Here is a 20498-nt window from a genome sequence, read left to right on the forward strand (position 1 = left end):
AAACAATAAAAGTATTTAATTTTGAAGTATAATGCTAATTGACTCTAAAAACATTTTTTATTTAGAATAATAAAAAACCCACACTGCCTATAATAGTGTGAGTCGACAATGGAAAACAAGCAGACGTTTCATTGCAAAAAAGGGACAAAAAGACAGGAAATATTCCTTAGGCGTATGATGAAGGTGGGGTACTCTGACTACAGCTGTTGTAAGACAGCATGTTAGCATTATTTTGAAACCAATACAAAGGCTAATTGTTTCTGAATAGCCCTAAAAAAGATGTTCTGGTGACTAAACATCGACATAACTTAGCAGTAACAAAGCATTAAAAAACTCAAGGTAGCACAAGATATTTTATTTCTATTGTAGATTCAAGAGCTCATTTGACAATAGAGAATTTTTAATTGGATTTAGATTTCTCACAGGGGAATTAAATTCCTTTCATATCCGAACGACCTGCAATTCCCCACACCTGCAAGCTGGTGGTTCCACATTAGGTGCTGCCCTATCATTTAAAAGATGAAATACCAGTGACAAACAGTCTTTGGGTACTGCCTTCAGCTCTTTGATGCGTATAATTTTTTGGCACCTCTGAATACCGGGATATAATAAAACACCCACATGATTTCAGCAATAAAGTTTTGCTTCAACTTACTGTTAATGTGCATTTCATAAAATATTCACTTGCCTTCAGTTCTAACACAAGGTCCATCCTCTTCTTTCCCAAAGGGTTGATGTCATTGAGAATTAATGCTGTGATTATGTCAATGCCATTGGATTCATGAGTAGCAATGCAGTTCTGTCCAAAGAAAATTCATCACAACTTCACTAATTGTCCACATTACACACACAGCCAATCCAGTGACTCTGCCAGAGCAGAAGAGTCACCTCATAAGTTCTCTGAAATGGCTAACGGAACAGAAAACTCTACTGAGGGGAATAACAGGAGATGAAAGCATTCTCTTTCAAGTACTTCCTATAAACCACCATTGTGTGCCCTACTGAAGCCATCCAGACTCAGGAAGCAAAAAGCAATGCAGTTGATAAATGAAGCATTTTCAAATAAAAGGGTTTAGGCTAAACCCATAGCTAAGGAAGTTCGAAGACCTATGGGGGATACAGCCTATCCAATCATGCTGACCCAACACAAAAAATGTTCTCTAAAATACATATGGAGGAGTTGTTATTTGGTCAACGCCATAGAACAGTCAGAGTTTGAAAAATTACTTCGCGGTAGCTATTTGTTTAGCATAGTTTATTCTAAACTCCCAGTCTTTAGATGTCATCCCACTGACAGGAATAGTTACAGCATGAAACCCACTTCCAGGACAGAAGGACGGCCTGGTGAATCAGTAGCCCTGTTCTAAACAAGCTCACAGATCACGCGAGGAGGTGGGAAGACGGGAGGACGAGCAGAGCCCAGCTGTGCAGCCACAGCTGTTCTGGGGCCTGCCCCATGGGCATGAAGTGCAATTCCCCATGCAGCTCCAAGGCCCTGCTCATGCACACAAAATCTCCTGTAGTTGCTCTAAATTCTCTAACTTTAGACGCAGGGACCAGACAAAGTCCAGCCTTGGGCCAGTAACTGCTTTAGCTGATAAGATTATCATTATTCAGTTATGTCTCCCCTGTTAAGATTACTTAAACCACCGTGCTTGCTTTAAAACAGTTATTCCTGCTCATGGCAGGACAGGCTGCCAACAGAGAATTTGGTTTCAGGAGAAGCTGGACGTGCTCAGAGTGTTTTTGGCCCTTGGCCGCGCGCGGCCCACGCGCGCTCAGAGCCAGCGCCACGGCCTCCCGGCTGCGCGTGCAGGATCGGCAGCAGCAGCCCTCAAGGCTGAGCCTGGAAACAGCCTCAACCCCCTCCATGGTTATCGCCTTCCTCAACGAAGCTGCAGAGCTCCAGCACGTCCCATGGGGCTGCATGGCCACCTTGCCAGCCTCGTTCCCAGCTAGCAATGGAGTGTGGTTTTAGCAATGCTTTTGCTATAAGGAACTTAAAGTATTAAACGTATAAAATCTCCCCACTCTCCCTGTCAAGTTCAGCAAGACAACATAAACCCTAGAAGGGCAGGAAAACATCTACGAGTGTTTTCAATGCTTTCATTTACAAAGGAGGGCAAAGTAAAGGAGGAGCCAAGCTCAGGAGACAGCCCTGCAGCAGGAGGGCAAGGCCGCTCGTCCCACACGTTACCTGGTTCTCGTGGCAGGGCCCCTGGCAATACTCCGTCAAGCTCTCCAGCGTCTGGTTGATCAGTGCCACGTTCTTCTCGTTTATGTAGAGGCCAAGAAGCCCCAGGCCACCAGTCGTGCTCCCGCAGATGCAGTCCAGGAACTGCAGCGTCTCGCACACCAGGTTGTAGTTGGTCTTGTTGTTCTGGCAGCGTAGGAAATTCTGCAGCACCAGCGTCGTGGCCAAGGACAAGGGAGCACATGAGAAAAGAGAAGAGGGGAGAGAAAAAAAGTTGTGTGGAGCATAATCTTTTATTAAGTCAATGTACCTAAAATTTCTCTGCAAGATAAAACCACTGCTAACTTCACTGGAGCTTGTTGATCACAAGGAGCCTAACACAGACAACCTGGACTTCTCCAGGGCTTGCTTTCAATGCACGGCTCTCTTGAGCAGCTTATTGGTTTCAAATTTTACAGAAAATCACAAGCAATCTTCAGAACACCCCATTAGAGCACTAGGGAAGAACAGAGCAGGCAATGCACTCTAGTTATCGGATCAAAAAGCTCTTCCAAGCCTGGCAGCTCCCTTTCTGAGCCTACCAGCTGCATTTGGCTACTAACAAGCACTGAAAACTCTGGAGACCTTCTCTGAGGGGGGGAAAAAGCAGTTCCCTGATTTCAGTTTCACAGTTACAAGGTGCATAAGTAGCAGGGGGGTACCTGGCTGTACAACTCTGAGAAAGGCACCCTAAAAATGCAATTCTCTAAGTTGCAGTAATTATCCCAAATAACTACTGCAACCTCTGCTTGAAGGTGCTGATTAGCTGCAGTTCCTCTAATGAACCATTAGATTTATCCATATAAAGAGAGATATATCCATCTCTCTCTTGTACAGCAAAACACGGCACCAAAAAAAAAAAAATCACTGAGGGACAACTCATGAAAAGCAATTTCCCATTGACTCAGATGCTATTTGTTAGCATCTGTTTAGCAGTGTTCTACAAAAGAAATGGACACCACCGCTTCCCTTTCCTGGAAGCTTCAGCAGGACAACTCCTATCTAGCTCGATTCTAGCTGGTTACAAAACATCTCACTTTAAAAGGTGGGGAAAAAAATCTCAGGGAAAAACACGCACGGGACTTTGGAAGCAGCAAGGACCTTTCCCTGCGCCAGCAGAGCGGGGTCGTTGTCTGCTCGCCTCCAGTGCTTGCGTCAGCCTAATAAGTCTTTTAAGGCAAACAGCCTGAGAAATTGCCAGCTTCAGTAGAAGGCTAGGCTAAAAAGGGAGAGCGCTGTCGACCAACGCAGACGAAAGGTGCCGGTGATTCAGCACGTTTGCACTGATTGCTGCTTAACATCCTGACTTCTGATTAGGCCGTCAGCATGCAGAAAGGGGATGCTGCAGAAATCAGAGCTCTTCCCCTCCCTCCAGAAAAAAAGCAAAAACAACAGCACACATTAAAAGCTACAAAACTAAACGCCATCCTGCCAAAAAAAGTCTCTCTGCGGTAAGGCTTTTATACTCAGATAATAGCACAGTTTATACCAGCTTTGGCATCTTGATCCAAAGTCAACGAAAACAAAAGGAAAAGGAAGAACAAGGTAGAGGAGGCAATGGGAGGTGGCTGAACAAGCTGAAGGAAAAACTTCCAGAAAACAGGAGGCCTGGGTTTCAGGGCCCAGAAAACAAGTGGCCAAGGAAACCCCTGAGCCACACAGACTGAGCTCTCCATTTTGCACCACCCGAGAGCCCAGGAGGGGGAACAAAACCCTATTACCGAAAACGCCATCCCAAAAACACTCGGTAGGAAAGAGTCTGAGGAATTAAATCCCCAGCCCTGCATTGAGCATAAAGTCAGGGCTGCAGAATGATCTGGAGTAGATCCTTGGCTGATTTCACTTTCCTATATGTTTTTAGGCAGTGGTTCTCCCATTTCTGGGGCACGAGCCTGTGCACAGCTCGACAGGCAACACAAGCTCTGCTTGCAGGAGGAGAGCCTGGCATCACAGCAGCAACTCAAGAAAGCAAATCCAGCCAAAACTCAAACGCTGGGTTACCCCTCTTTATTACTTGGGCTACGCCTCCAGAGATTAGGAATAAAAGGGACAGTAAAATCCAATGCCGACAGTTAAGTCGATTCATACAGCAAATGCAACACTTAACCTACAGGCTTAGGAGGAGACTTATACTCTGCACATGACCAGCTGGCATATTACTGCAGTATTTAGCCTCATGGAAATCACAACTCACTTTGTAAGAAAAACATGCAGTAATACTTTTCCCCTTCAGAAGAGATTTCTAAACCTATTATTGAAACTGCACACATACAGGGAGCAAACTACAGCTTAGTTTGGGAAAGTAACCACCAAGCGATGGAAAAGGTACAGCTGGCAACCACATGAGCCAGCTCATGAGGGCTTCCTCCTCACGTGGGACACGTACCCTTCTGCTCTTATGGTGATGGGCTGTGTTCTGTGCTTGAACATCAAGTTCTTCACTATTGCTACAAGCTTATAAAATGCTTGATGAGACCCTACTGGACATAAATTGGACTAAGTGGGTGATGTCCGGTCACTTTTGATCCAAAGGCAATTCATGTAATTCTGGAAAACATACCACTTCAAACGTGCCTTACATATTCCTTCAAGCAGTGATCCCACTGGCAATATTGATAAGGAGTTAAATTACAACCTACTACCTGCAGGCACAAGATATTGAAGCTTCAGATACACCTGCCTCCCACCAGGCCAAAGGGAGTGTCAAGGCAGGCAGTAATAGGATTACACTGGAAACACTTCTCCTGCCAGCTCTACCTTTACCTTTTTCTCCCAGAAGGGAGGGCAGCTTCCTGCAGCTCGGGGAAAGCAGTTGTTTGGCCCGGCTTCCGCACAGGCACGGGGGTTGTTTTGTTCCCAGTGCCTAGGAAAAGGCGGCAGCAAGCGGATCCTGTGCATGCGGTTTGGACGCCTGCCACAGAAAACTACTGTCCTACTTGTCTCCAACATTGCTAACGGCATAAAAACTGTTTGACAAAACAAAGATCAAATAGTTTTTGAAAAAATTAGGTAAAAAGAATGATGTACGTAACCTCCGCACCTATAAAACGTTAAAAGAATTACATGTCAGGAACATTAACATGCAGATTTGATGGCAAACATTGCCAGCAGCAGGGCGCTGAGTTCAGTGGCAGTGCTCCGGCTGCGCTCCAGGCGCTCCGTGGGGCCCTGCCGCTCCGCAGGGCACGATCCAGGCCATGTTCCTCCCGCGGGAAGGTGTGGAGGGCAGGCGGCTGCCCTCGGCAGCCCTCGCTGCATGCGGTGCTCATCCTGCAGCAATGGGCTCGCTCGCTGAACAAGAGCCAAGCTAGCTGCAGCCCATGTGCATGGTTGCTGCCTCTGAGGGAGGCAGGTGCAAGGTCAGATCACTGATGTACAAGCTTTGGACTCACTCTAACATCGTACAACCATGTCACAGAATAGCACGGATCGCCTGTGATAAGAGACCATCCTGCCCAGTGCCTCTGCTCACAGCACAGTCAACAAGAGCAGGTTTCTTGGGACTGTATTCATCTGAGTTCCAGAAGTCACCAAGGAGGGAAGTACCACTACCTCTCTGGGGCAACCTCTTCCAATGTTTGATCACCCCAGCAATATTTTTAAAAAATCTTATCATTTTTAATTAGAATTGCTGGTGTTTCGGTCTGTGCCCATTGCTTCCCAGTGGGCACTGAGGAGAGCCTGGCTCTTTCTTCTATAACCCCCTTCCCCCAGACAAGGAGGTATTTATACACACTGATAGCATCTCCCCAGATGCTCTCCAGGCTGAAAAGGCCACACACTCAGCCTCTCCTCACATGACAGAGGCTCCAGACTCCCAGTCATCCTTGTGATGTTTCACAAGACCTGCTCCAGGATGCCCAGGGCTCTCCTGCACTGGGGACACCCCAGTGCTAAGTGGGGAGGGATCAACCACCTTGACCTGCCTTTGCTGCAGAGATACATTGCTGACTCACAGACAGCTTGGCACCCACCAGGGCTTCCCAGGCTTCGGTTGCCAAGCTGCTCTCCAGCTGGTCAGCTCCCAGCCTGTACTGCTGCAGGAAGCTGCTCCTCCCCACAGCCAGGACTTTGCACTTCCCCTTGTTGAACTTGGTGACATTCCTGCAGGTGCAATTCTCCAGTCCGCTGAGCTCCCTCGGAACGGCAGCACAACCATCTGCTCAATCAACCCCTCCCAGTTTTGCATCATCTGCAAATTTGCCGGTGGTGCACTCTGCCCCGTTGTCCAGGTCACTAATGAAGAGGTTAAACAGTACCGACCCCAGGACTGACCCCAGGGGAACACCACGAGTGACCGGGTTCAGCCGGACATCACGTTCCTGATCACAGCCCTCGGAGTCCAGCAGTTTGGCCAGTTTTCAGTCCATGTTGCCACCTATCCAGCCTGCACCTCATCAGCTTAGCTGAAGATAAATCCATGCTAACTACTCTAAATCACCTTCCATCTATTTCAAAATGGTTTCCAAGACAAGTTTCTCCACTGCCTTTTCAGGGATAGAATTGTAATTGTCCAAATCCTCACGCTTGCCTTTCTTGAAGATAGGGGTGACACTCGCTCTCTTCCAGGTCCCTCAGGAACCAATCCTGATTGCCACAACCTTTCCAGAAAAACTGAAAGGGGGCCTTATGATGACACTGCGCATTCTCAGCACTGTGGATGCATCCCACCTGCTTACTTTAAGTACTTTAAGTACTGGTTTTTTTTTAGAAGGAAAGAGTCACATCAAACATTGATCCCTCCATCACTAATACAAAAAGAGCGAACACTGGACAAATGGACTGGCCTATAGTCCTGTATTTGTCCAGCAATGTACACATGCAGTTTACTGGATACCTCCATGAGCATATGGATATTTATCTTTTTTTTTTTTTTTTTTTTTTAAAGTGTGGGATTAGCAAGATAGATGTGCCAGTAGTTACTGGACAAGACTACAACTTGCACAGGTGCTTTACAGCCAGACTGTACCTGCAAATCCCGATTGTGGTTTTCACAGAGCAGCTGCAAGAAGCGGAGGATGGGCTGCATTATCGAGATCACGGCGCTCATCTCCAGGTCATCTTTGCTCTTGTCTGGTGCAGACTGTGCTCCTTCCGCAGCAGAATAATGGTCATCAGGATCCGCTTCCCTCCGGTAAGCGTTGTAAGCCTTTCTTGTGGCTGCCGAAGCCTCCAGCAGCTGATCCCGGACTTCCTCTGTGATTTGGGTCATAGGCTCTCTCGCTGAAATTCACAAGAACAGATCTTCCTTTGGCAAACTGAATAAAAGGACCGGAGAATCTATGCACACCTTCCCCGTTAGTGTTTCACACCGGGACCACAATAACCATTGCTCTTGATCACCAGGTCTTTCCTGTAAGTATGTTTAGTGCAATGTGAGGGTCTCGAGTTCAGAACGCTATCACACCACTCTTTACACCTTTTATGCAAACCATATTAAAGTTATGAACACTAATATTAATTGGTTAGGGAACACACATCTAGCACTACTAGGAGTATTAATAAAAGAACCTGCTGTAGAAGAAAAATAGGATTTCTCCAGTTATTGCTAGAGAAGGCACTGGCCATGACCCACAGTCCAGGGTCATTACTATGATTTGGGCAACTTGTCAGGTTAGACAAGATGGAAAGGTCCCATCTCAGAAATACTTTTCATCATTTCAACAGTACACTCTCACAAATGGATGAAGAGGGGGCGAAGCTCTTGAAATCCCAAGCCAGGGCACCACTGATCTCTGAACTTTGCTCTGTGGGATCAGAGATCAGAGCATTATTGCATCAACTGCAAATGAGTTCGAAACAGCATTTTACTCCCTTGTCACTTTAAAAAGCGAACAATGGGGATTACCTCTTTTCCTGTTTGATACTTCTCTGTCCGAGTCTTCATCTTTCTTTTTATTTCCTAAGTCACTTGTGTTGACTGTGACAGTAGCCTTGATTTCTTGCTGTGCCACTTTCATGCGATCATAGAAAACCTTAAAAAACTTTTCAGATTTCTTATCTTCTGTTAATCGACAGAAGAATGAATGCTAAAAGAGAAAACAGAACAAAACATTTATCTTTGCGCAAAGATGTGAACATGAATTATTTCACTTTTCTGCACTGCCTGATATCCTGAATGACTAAAAGTTAATTAGCTTGCAGTAAACTGAAAGCTAGAGAAGTAGAGATTCATATCTCACTGTTAAAGATAACCAAACTATCTCAACTACATTAGCTTCTTATTAATAACTCCTAAATATATTTTTTAAAAAGCTAACGCAATAACTCATTGTGATAACTCATTTATCCCTATGCATTAATAGGGCACACTTCACACTCAGCAGAGGAGAGATAATGAATTAAGGTAACATAAGGATCACAGAACTATCTAAAAGGTGATTTTTGAGATCAGAAACGAAACAGCTTGAACAAAATGCAGAGGAAAACTGTCCTGCCTTTCCTCCCATTGAATCAAAGGGGCTGTGACTCATAACATGCAATAGTCAATGTTAAACTCAGTCCCCAAAATGTACAAACAGGGCAATGTTAACAAGGGCTCTTTCTACTTTTGCAGTCTTCAACAAGCTTCATTTTACACCTCATTTAAATTTCTACTCTAGCATGTCTGTAAGTGACAGAAATGCTCAAAGCCTTGACTAGTTTTGAAAAGGTTTATTAATGTTCCTCGGCCCATATGTGCACAGAGACAGAAAGTTTTCCCAAAATTGAGGAGAATACAAATCACGGACAGGTCAAAAAGGAGCCAGCACAGTGAGCCATCAGACAATTCCTGATGAAACCAATATGCTGTTACATAAATCAGGACCAAAGCTTAAACATGACTGAAGGATGAACTTGTAAGTGGGTCAACCTTATGCACAGTATCATGAAATTAGTTAGCATTCTGCAGTGGCTCACGATCCAACAGCTTTACATGACAAATAGGAACAAAGTCTGATTTATTGAAAAAACAGATTAAAAATGGGAATAGCAATATATCTTGCCTGCTTTTCTGTGAAGCGGGGTACACGGGGCCATCTCTGCTCCGCCTGCCTTTGATCACCCCGAGCAGAGGCAGCCGGGGCACCACTGAGTGACTTTGAGACACTAATAAAGCTGCTTCTTGCATTTCTGACAGGGTAGCAGTGCTACTATTTAAAGCAGCTGGTCAATATTCACGGGAGATACCCGTGCCACCTCCGCAGCGCCGCCCAGGGCGCCCGAGGAAACCCTGGAGCTCTTGGTCACTTTTAGCTGCGACCAGAGGGGATGAGAAGGACGTGGCACGGGCCGTGACGCCTCCACGACGGCGCCAGGCCGCGGCCGCCTCCTGACACCGCCTCCAGCCAGGCTGCTCAGCAGCACCACAGCGCAGAGGCAGGGCACTGCCAGGCCGCGTCACGCCTGAAATAACCTGACAGGAATCGCCAACCGCTGCGAAGGAGTAACAGCAAAATACCCAAGACATGCCATACATATAAATGACGGCCCCAAGGATACTAAACAGGAGGAAGAATTGTGGAGACACTCAGGTTGAAAACGTGTTACAGAACTGTTCTCTAATCCAAGTCGTATACAGATGACTTACAGGGACTGTATTTTTATCCTAAAAAACAGTTCTTTGAACTGACTAGAAGCAATGGACAGAATAGAACTCAACTGCAAGCATAACCAAGAAACGCCTTCACGTGGCTCCCTCGAGCCCAAACCACACACAGCTCATTCAGGCCCCCAGGTCTTTGCAGGGGCATCTCTTTTTTGGGTCTGCAAGAACAGAGTTTTTATTCAAGTTGCATCGTGATGGTCTGGCTTCAGCAGCCCTATACAAGCAGACTGCTAATAATGTTTCACAGACAGACTGACAGTGATGCTGGAAAGCGCAGCCACTGTTTGAAAAACCACCCAAGCTGCAGTTCAGGCTAGCAGCTGTGTCACCTTCTGTGTGGAGACCCTGCCCGGGAGGAGCCTCCCTGTGCGCGCTCCCAGCGCCTCGCGTGCGCACAGCCGCTACTTGCTGACAGGCTCGATTTCTGTCGTCTTCTCAAACCCATCTGACTTTCCATTGCATTTCAGAGAAAACAAATGGAACAAGCATTTCCAGTAACGCTCTCCGGTGCACGCTGTGCAGACCTTCACTGGTCGTCACAAAATGCTTGTTTCAGTTTAGGTCAGAGCGCCCGACACCTTCACACGTATGAATCAACCACATGCCAGCTGCCAAAGCCACTGCTTCAGGAGGCATGATTTTGCAAGCTGCACTCGAGCAGGTAACGGGTGCTGCGAATTGGACAGAAGCTCTAGAACTTGTTTACAGATGCAGACTTTGGAGCCCAAATTGGATAAAGCCTGGTGACTCAAAGCCCTGAGCCACAGGCACCCTAGAAGGGCTCCCTGCTAAGCCTGGTGCTGGCTAGCTGGGACATGGGACACTGGCCACCTCCCAAAGGAAAAGTGAAGAAATTGCATTTACACCAGAGGGGCTTGTGTACAGCATCCTGCTTGCTTTCCAGGGAGCCTCAACCTCCATTCAGACCCTCTCTGTTATGGCATGCATAGATGGGACAGTCCAAAGGCTCTGTCCAAGACTCCTGTGCTTCCAGACCTGTGCTTGAGACAACCCCTAATCCCCACCTGAAACTTTAGTTCTTTGTGCCTTTTTGGCACAACAGGACAGATGCCATCTGAAACAAACTGGCATTTGGCAAGGAAAGACCAAACTTTTCATTTGCCAAGAGCTTTGAGAAAAGAGCAATTCCCTTGGCCCTTCCCGACATCCATGCCAACGTGCTTCCCTCCAGACAAATCCTTCCAACTGTCCTCCTCTCATCCATATTCCTTTTAATTTTTTATTTCCATTCAAATTTCAGTTGGGCTCTTCATGAAGCACTAGCTGTTACTACATGTGTTTTGGCATATCAGGCACTTTAAGTAATTAGGGCACCTTTGGAATAAAACGTTCCTGAACGCACTACCAGGCTACACCTCAGCCGCTGGCTCCACCAAACCCTGACATCAGGCAACAGGAGATCGCAGCTCGTCTCATCAACAGGCATAATCGTTAGACAAGGAGTATCGCATGACACAGAAATCACAAGGTTTTTTCATGAATGCTGGATCAGAGAACGCAGTGCTAGGAGACACACCTTGTGACACGTGAGACATCCCAAAAGCAGAGCAACCTCCCAGAGGAGAGGATCAAGGCTTATCTCTGCTGCACGAGATGACGAAATGACAAAAGCCCGTAACATTCATATATTGAATGCACGCTTCTAACGCACTGAATTACAATGCATAGGAGTGTTACATAAAGCATTCCTGATCGTTTTTAAATACAGAGTAACAGCCACCTACACACCTCCATTCAAAAGCAACCTCATAGCTTGACTCTCCTCTGGGACAAGGGAAAGAGCCATGTTCAACTGCCCAGGAACTCAAGGGGGAATGGTCCTGCAGGAAGGCCTGCACGTGCAGCGGCTCGCGGGTGCCGAGGGGACCATGTCCTCGCAGCGCGTCACGTCCTCGCGGGCCTTGGGGACCAGGCAAGGTGAAAGCCAAGTTACCCAAGGCCTGGAGCACCGCCGGGCCTCCAAGCACCACCGTAACACCACGACCCGGGGGCAAAGGGGGCATTTTGGGGCATAGCTTGGATGTCCTTGGGCACCATGAGCCCTTCTTGTTCCTTACTGGAGCTCAAAGGCATGGAGAAGCAGTGCACCCTGCCTGTCTTCAGAAGGCGCCTCCTTGGAGGCTGTTCTGGTGGTTAATGCTGTTTGAAACGCTGCTTTTCACATCTCACTAACTTCCACTCACTCATTTCTCCTTTTACTTCTATTTATCCTTCATGGTTATCCCAGGTTTATGGCATCTTTGCCCTTCAAAATATTTACACGCACTATTGAAAAGTCACTTTTCAGTCCTTTTTTTCCTACACTGAAAGCAGGGGATTGACAAATGTTTCTTGCTGATGTTTTATTCTAACTTGATATCGTTTTCTACAGTTAATTTTTGGGCACACTCAATTTTTGTGCCATACCAAAGCTACCTCCTCGAGAATCACATTTGAAAAACACAACAAAAGCAGGGTGCATTTCCTAACACCAGCACATCTCCTCTTCTCTCTTCCTGCCTTGCCTTCCAAGTGCTTGGACACAGAAACACATAGAAATAATGGCAGATGAGTGGAAGAGAAACTCTGCTAATTCCACACAATCTCAGGGGACTGCCAGGATAACCACAGCAATACATACGGATGCTCCCTAACAGGAGAGATCCCTGAGAATTCCCCAGGAAAACAAGCCACTGCTTACAAAGGAAAGCAAAGCGCCAGCAAACACCTCGCACAGAACTACTGTGGTCATCGCCCTCCTCCGTTCCCAATTAGCTAACAGAAATATCCTCCGCACTTGGCCAGCCAGGGGTATTTTGGAGAGGAAAGTCCCTGCCGACGTGCGAGATGAGCTACCTGGCAGGCGTCCAGGACACTTCATCCCAGCACCACAGAGCAGCTCTTAGGGGATGTTCACTTGCCTGTGCTATCCGGGCTGTCAGCCTGAACTAATGCAGAACTGCTGGGCTCCTCCGTCTGCGGCCAGCTCTTGGCACCGGGTGCCCTGTCAGGGCTGGGGGGACTTCAGGGCAGTTGCACTTCAGGAAGGGGAACTCGGCACTAAAGTGAGTGCAGAACTGAGCACAAACCCCAGCCCTGGGTGTTCTGCCTAAACACACAGCAAGGGATTCCAGCGCCCAGCTGCAAAACCAACTTCTCTTTCTCTATTTTTTCCCCCCTCTTCTTAAATATCACCGACCCTCCTGCTTTCTAAGGTCCTTTGCACATCCTGCCTTGGTGGAGACCCATCACCTGGGGCCAGGAGATACCACCAGTCTTGCCCAGCTGAACAGAACAGCAGCTGCAAGACTTCACTGAACACACCGCATCTTGAAATAACCCCGAGGCAAACGTGCCCGAGCACCTCAGCAGCCCTGCTGCTGCTGCAAACTGCAGACTTGCCTGTCCTGAAGGCAGAGAGGGACTTGCCAGCCCCATCCTGCACGTGCACGATGGGTTCTACTGCAGCACACCAGAATCTTGCTACAATTTAAAGTCACTTTGCCAAAGTTGGTGACAAGGCAGCAGGGCCAGGTGAAGCGCTGCTGCTTGGGGCAGGACATCCCTGTGAAGGGGGAGTTGATGGCTTGGGAAGTGGAATCACCACCAGGACCAGGAACTCTGCTGCCTGCCCAAACAGGGGGAGGAAAGAACAGAGGGAAAAAGGTGCAAGATCTTCTTGAGAGACAGAGGAGTTAAAGAAAACCATAGCAACAAGTCAGTCCACCTACCCAAACCACCCACCCACCACCAGTTTCGTTTGCTGACGCACTTCAAAAACAAGCTGGCTCCTAGCAGCTCTGGAAGGTGAGCAAGCCCTGAGAGCTCATTAAATTCCCTTCCCAGCTCCGCTTGCTTGCCTGCAGCTACTGAGCAGGAGGATATAAATAGAAGTTATATAACAGCGCTTTGTTGATTCCTGTGCTTACGAAAAAAAAAAAAAAAAATTGCAGCATGACCTTGTTTCTCGGAGGAACTTGTCTCTGCCTGCCCGCGAGGGCACCGGTCCTGCTGGGGATTATCCTCAGAGTTCAGGTTGGACGCGGCTCGCACCGCGAGCTGGCGGCAGAGCACACGGACACATCCTCGCGGGATGTCCCGCGGTCACCAAGAGCCACCAGCCCCTCTGCAGGCAAGGCTAGCACTGCTGGGAGGGAGGAAAGCAGCTCAGCTCAGGTGCTGCATGTCTTGTCTGTACCTGCGTTCCTTAATTGCACAACAACCACCTCAAAATTTAAGGGGAAAACCTTCCTTTGGCCATAAAGGCTGAGTTTCAGAAAGTCACGATGGTACCAAAGTACCGGTGGCCCCATTTGTTTCAGAAAGCATCAACTGCGGCCAAAGCAGCAGCACGCAGGAGCTGCACGATTTCCCTTTACGGCCCCTATTCTCAAACCCATCCACGAGATGCCTGCTGCTGCCCACAGGCAGAGAGAAATCATCTCTGCAGTGGTGATGCCAGCAGCTCTCCAGTCTCCTCTCCACGCACTGTGCCCGGGGTCGCTCGTGCTCAGCGCGGCGGTGGGGACGCTCGGCCGCGCTCGCGGAACGCGCCCCATGCTTGTGGCGGCAGCTCCGCGCGCTCCCCGGGGCTCGCGGCCCCAGCTCTCCTCTCGCACACGGCGCTGCCGCACGCACTTCCTTAGCGCCACTTAATTACTCGAGCAAGTGCAACGCCTCGTCCGCAGGGCAGCCGCCGCACGCAGGCGCTTCTTGATGGCTCCTATTAGAGACATCGCTTAGAGCGGAGAAAGACCCACAGGGGAGCACAACACTTGATGCAGGTCCTTATCAAGACGACTTTTTTTTTTTTTTTTTTTAAAAATACATCACCTTCTGAAGTAATATACTTCAAAGGTCAAAAGTAAATTAAAATTTTTACAGACTGTTTTAACTTGAGAAAGATGCTAACTCAAACACTGAAAGACAACAGTGACCACATATATGCACCATTAGCTTGCTGGCTTTGCATTAGCTTCCTAAGCAGACATCACCAAATCCATCAAAAAGATACACCACTGAGTTTCATATCAGAGAATTCTGCCTGTTATAAATCACATTTCTTCTCTTTTCCTCTGGGGGTAAGGAGCTTACAGACCATAGAAATGTTTATACATTTTTTTTTCCAGTGACCAGAAGTTCAAACATTATTTACAGAAGTTGAGTGACCCAGAAGTGTTCCGGCCTGTGAAGCATTTGTCATGACACAAACCTTGTGAGCTCACAGATGCCCAGGAATATTGCAAAGTTTGCAAAAAGAAAATTTGCTTGAAAAAGTTCAAAACCACAAATGCTAAAACACAATTCTGTCACTAAATCCAAGTTTTACATCATCACTTCTGCAATACTTTGCAAATTTTTCCCCTAAAACGTGAGAGCAATTGTGGGCACTGGGAAACCAAGTGTTTTGGCAAGTGCACAGAACAGCGGCTATTTAGACCAACAGGGAAAGGGAAAAAAAATAAGAAAAGTTGCCTGGTTGTTTCCTGCTCAGCTATTTCACTGTTGATATTCTTAGTGTTTCCTTTCTACTTTTCCCACTTTACTTCACAGCCAACACAAGAGCACCTCGGCCCTCCAAGCCAGGGTTGCCGAGGGTCAGGGCGATGGCCAAGCTGGGGCTGGGTGCCCATGGGCCCTGCAAGGTTACATGGATTAATAGTTGGTTTGTGCAAATTGGAGTTGAGGGAACGGCAAGGCCATGTGCTCTCCAGTTCCACCTGCATTTGTCACCTGCAGACGAGGGCACCCGTCCCAGCAGGGGCCAGAGCTCTCACCCAACCCAACAGCATCCAGAGGAGACACCCACGCACCCATCCGCAGCACCTCTCCCTGCAGCACTGCAGCACTTCAGAGCACGTTCTAAAAACGAGGAGCAACCCAGAAAGGCTGCCATGCAGCAGGTACAACTGGGCTCACAGAGCTGGGGTGCATTTATCACATCCACATTCACCCCTAAGCAAAACTGCCTGGGATTTAGCGTGCCCTATACAGCCAGCTTGCTCAGGAGTTTTCTTCTGGCTCTGCTTCTCCCCCACAATAATTTCCTTACCACTCCAATAAAAATCCGTCCTGCTAGTTGTAACAAGGAACCTTTCTAGATTTGCTTTTCTACTGCAACCACCTAGTTGGCAACCACCTACTTTGCCTAGCCTTAATGTTGGCCCTGTACGTTCCTAATGAAACGGTACCACCTATTCCAGTTATCCCCTTCCAGCATCACTGGGATCTGCTCCGCCACAGCAGCAGCTGGGAGTTACCGGGAACTCCCTTTCTTAACCAGGTTACAATCATCACACGCGAGTTCCTGTGTGTCGGCACAAACCTTGTGCTCAACATGAGGCCGAACGCGTTTCCCGTGTGAAAATCTGGAGCTAAGGAAATGCCGTGCAGGGACAACACTTCTGCCTTTTTACATAACCTGTCTCTATCCCACTAGTTTCCTATCCTCTAACGGCTGTAGCTGTAAGCAATTTAAGGTCAGTAAAATTTATTCCACTCACAGCATGAACTTGTTCAGAACACTATATAGAGAGCTGCTAATAATAACCATAAAATTGTGAAACGAAGATAAACTGTTTGTGTTAGAACTCAATGGTAAACGATTTGGCTAGGTCAAGTTTCACAATGACAAACATCTCTGATGCAAAATGAACTAAGTTATTAGTCCAAAGAGTGAAGATGACTATTCCACTGGCATTTACTGGAAACTGCTGCAGAACTTAAGAAAATCCACACTGCAGCCTGCAAGGCTTACAATGCTCTGTTTGATCTGCAAAACTCAGAAGAAAACTGTAGTTTAGCAGAAGACCAGGATAGGAGGCTAGAGAAAGTCATGAATTTGTGCTCACCAAGTGAGCCAAGCTTGCATAGCAGCATAGCAGCCTGAAGATTTTTGGAGTATATTTTGCAAAAACAATCTTACTAATAAGAGATGTTACATGATGTACTCCATTAAACCTTTTTTGTGCTGCAGTCAATTTGAAGCTGTGCAGATGGGTGACTACCTCGAGAAGCTCTCCTGTACAGGTACTGTACCCTAACAGCTTGGTTTCACCCAGAGCCTTCTGCATTTTCTGCATGAGCAGATGGGTTGTTCTTACTACGTGCAGAGAGGAAAGTTTGGCTACGTGAATTTACTGTGTCAAGATGCTGGCCTAACTTGGGTATCACTCAGCAATTACTCTGGGAGATACAGACCTGAAACCGTGATTTTACTCACGGGCAAACCTCCACCTTCATTTTGATTCACTGACGTTGCGTCAGATGTTCTCCCAGAAGTTTAACGTTGTGGTTGGCATTTTTCTGCATTTTAGAGTTTTATTTACTTGGCTTTCATGCCTCAAATAATATCAAAAGACTAGAAAGCTGAGAATATATCCTTTATGGATATGGATACATACATCACAGTGGTCCTGATGAAGGGTGTTCACACGTGCTAGCAGCAATGCCGGGGAAGCACAGAAACTTGGGCCATCTCCGCACATTAACAAACCTGTTCTGCCTTTTGCCTGGTAGGCTGCTGAATTGCCACCAGCATCTCCTTATAGGAGATTTTCAGTAACGTTTCACCTACGCTCTGCAGGTATGAGCTGGAACACTGGGATGTGCCCAGGACCTCGCAAACTTGCAGTGTTAGCTGTGGGCATCAGCGAAAAATTTGGTTCATAAAATATTCTGTGCTTAAAAGCAAGCTGAATTAGACTTCCCTGCCAACCCCTCCACTGCTGCGCTGGAGCACGTACACGTGGATGCGCAGAATAACTGCTGCCTGCCCAGAACATTTTTCTGAAGGTAAAGACAACCACTAAGCACTCACCCTGGGGAAGGAAAGGATGGAAAATAGTTATTCTGGTTTGCCGGAAGTAATAGCTAAGAAGGCAAGAGTGCAACCAAAATTGGCAGGATCGCACGGCACGGATGTCGAAGCGTCATGTGATTTGCTATAACCACCTTATGCCAACAGCTCTTTTCTAACCACACAGTTATTTCACCATCTCCCAGCCTGCAGCTCTCGACAGCAAATGCAAACAGAGCAGTGTCTTTTTTTGGAGAACAGGGTGTCTGCGGATAAGGATCGGACATTTCCCTGCCTGTTCTGACCAGATGAGCTCAAGATCCCGTCTCCAAGGCTCACAAGGTTTGCATACAGCAGGGAAATGCCTCTCTTCAGTCCATTAGTCCTCGTTCCAGGATAAGCAAAGGATCTCTCTGCATCAGGCTGGTGCAGAATTTGTTTTTCCTTCCAGCGTGACAGTGTGTGAGGTTACCTGAGGCTACCCGTGAGCCTGGGAGATGAAAGCGCAGATTCCCTCACATTTGAGGAGACTTAAAGGAGTGACTATCCCCGAGGAACATTAACCCTGTCATTACACTTTAGGGTGATGTGGAACTTCAAATGCTCTAGTCCTACTTTTGCCTCTTGCAAATAAGCTTTACTCTAGGCTGTAGGGCACAGATACAGGAGAAAAAAGTAAGTAGCAACTACATATTCAGAGATTGAACGAGGAACACCAAAATGTCCTCTCCTCCCAACAGAATTTACTACGTCCTGAAAAGACAAGCAGCAGCAGTGGTGCTGCAGAGATCCAGCACAAGCCTTAACAACAGCCACCACTTACACCAAGGATGCAGCTCTCTGCTACATGTCAGCAAATCTCATCCCACCCCACCACCCAGGACAGTCCTGCTCTTCCACATCTCTGGTCCAGTTGTAGTAACAGCTCTGCTGGGGGAGCACATCCATTTCTACCATCAGGCTGATTTTCTGTCACTTGAGCAACTCAATTCAACACACTTCACAATGGTACAAGTGACAACGGAGGGGACAGAGCTAGCCAGAACAGCACTATCCACTCCGGCAACAGCCTATAACTAGGAAGCAGTACAAATGACATCAAATTATAAGCCTAAACCAGTCACAAATATCGAGTGCTTGGAAAGATCACTTCTCAAAGAAAAGAGCTGCTCAAGAAAAGGATACTCCAAAACAAATCACTGCTTTGCTCAGGCATGTGAAACACAGGGCAGACACATGGCAGTAGAGAAAAAGGAGATAACATCTATGCATAAAGCCCAGTCTGCCTCTGAACTGCCCAAGATGGAAACAGGCTGTTAGCAAATAATCTTTTTACTTTGTATATGTTGTAAGATATTTGTGTTTAACAAACTATAGTTCTGAAATACAACAAGCTACTTGCTCTATGCCCATAAAAAGCCATACAAATCCCACACTGATCTAACTGATGCAATTCTCACACAGAGAAATCAAACGGTCATTTAAAACACAGAAGCCAAGAACAGCAAGACCACAGGAGAAAGGTGATTATCTGGAGCTTATCATAAGATTATTTTAAATTTTGTTCTGAAATCTTAGACAGTCTCAGAGCAACTTGCAGTTGCTTAAACTTATTCATGAAAGCAGTCACACCAACTGAAGCTGCAGAACTATTTTGTTATACATTCTCCTATATGGCCTTGGGAAATAAAAATACTAGTTCCCATGCAGGCATTTAATAACCTACTTTTTGCATGGTAAAGACTGACATTTCTCTTAATTACAGGTCAACGACTTAGTTATTCCCCTCCCATCTCCTTTAGCTCCTCAAGCTTCTGGGATCTCATAAACCATTCCCCTTTCCAGCATGTCCTAGTTATAAGTTGATGTTTTCCACATTCCTACCTGTATGGTCGTGTTCCCACCTTCCAGAAGGGCAATGGCTAGTAGGATGCTCTCATGAAAGACTCTGTCACTGGTGGCATTCATGATGAGGTCTATAACCAGGTTGGATGCACCTTCTTTATCCAGGTGACACTGGACATCTGCCAAACTCATCTCACCTCGGCTCATTGAACTCGATCCGGAGCTTCCTCCTATAAAGGTGATCATGACAGACAGCCTGAGATTCAAATCCTTCCACGCTAATGTGATGGGATCTTTCTTCTGGTTTAAATAATTAACCTTGCCCAAATGGTGTGCACATTTAATAGCAGCCATGAGCTCGACACACAGCAATTCTGCAAGGAAAAGCTGGCAGCTTGGAGCACAGGACACAGCGAGATGGGCACCTCACACTCCCTTAACATGTGCAAGTGGGAGAGAGGTGGCATCCCAAGGACAGCCTGGGTCAACAGCAAGAAACAGCTACTGCAACCCCTGCTTCTCTAGGAGCAGAGGTTGCGAAGGGGACTAATGCACTGGAAGATCATTCTGGGAACAGCATGGATTCAGAGAGGCAAGAAAAAGCAAAGACTTTGCAGCAGCAACCAAGTAGTAGAGAAGAGACTAGACAAAAGCCAGCAGATGGCAAAGCACTGTGCAGAACTGTAAAACTCCATGGAGAAACAGACTAAGCAAAAGTGGGCAAGAGAGCCTATGGAAGGGGTGGGAAGAACCAGAACTGAGGAAAACTGATCTAGTAAGTGGAAGAGTACGACAGACGGCAGCATTACCAGAGGACAAATGTGATACATACCAGTTTCAGAAATAGGCAAGGGGGAAATATATTTAATATTCCTGATCAAGCCTGCTTGCAACAGAATTACCGACAGTCTTTATGTTGAAGAAGCAAACCCCACTGAATTACCTTTTGATGAACGTGCATGACATTACTGGCTTTTTTCGCAAATGGTCTCAAATTAAATAAGCTGCACTTTGCAGTTGACTTCAAATGTAAT

At 47.0% G+C, this 20498-nt stretch overlaps 1 protein-coding gene across 1 annotated transcript in view; it reads right to left on the reverse strand.

The window, feature by feature from the left end:
* ITPR1 (inositol 1,4,5-trisphosphate receptor type 1) overlaps positions 1–20498 on the reverse strand; it is a 153097-nt gene that overhangs the window by 28999 nt on the left and 103600 nt on the right. Inside the window, exons 44-48 of the mRNA XM_088532057.1 lie at positions 19504–19694; positions 8082–8262; positions 7203–7456; positions 2198–2398; positions 689–799 (exon numbers count right to left, since the gene is read on the reverse strand). Of these exons, the coding sequence (XP_088388183.1) occupies positions 689–799; positions 2198–2398; positions 7203–7456; positions 8082–8262; positions 19504–19694 (938 nt within the window). The remainder of the gene's footprint in view (positions 1–688; positions 800–2197; positions 2399–7202; positions 7457–8081; positions 8263–19503; positions 19695–20498) is intronic.

The sequence above is a fragment of the Tinamus guttatus genome, unplaced genomic scaffold (genome assembly GCF_059628265.1).
Source record: "Tinamus guttatus ecotype Peru unplaced genomic scaffold, ASM5962826v1 Tinamus_guttatus_pri_ptg000451l, whole genome shotgun sequence".
NCBI lineage: Eukaryota > Metazoa > Chordata > Aves > Tinamiformes > Tinamidae > Tinamus > Tinamus guttatus.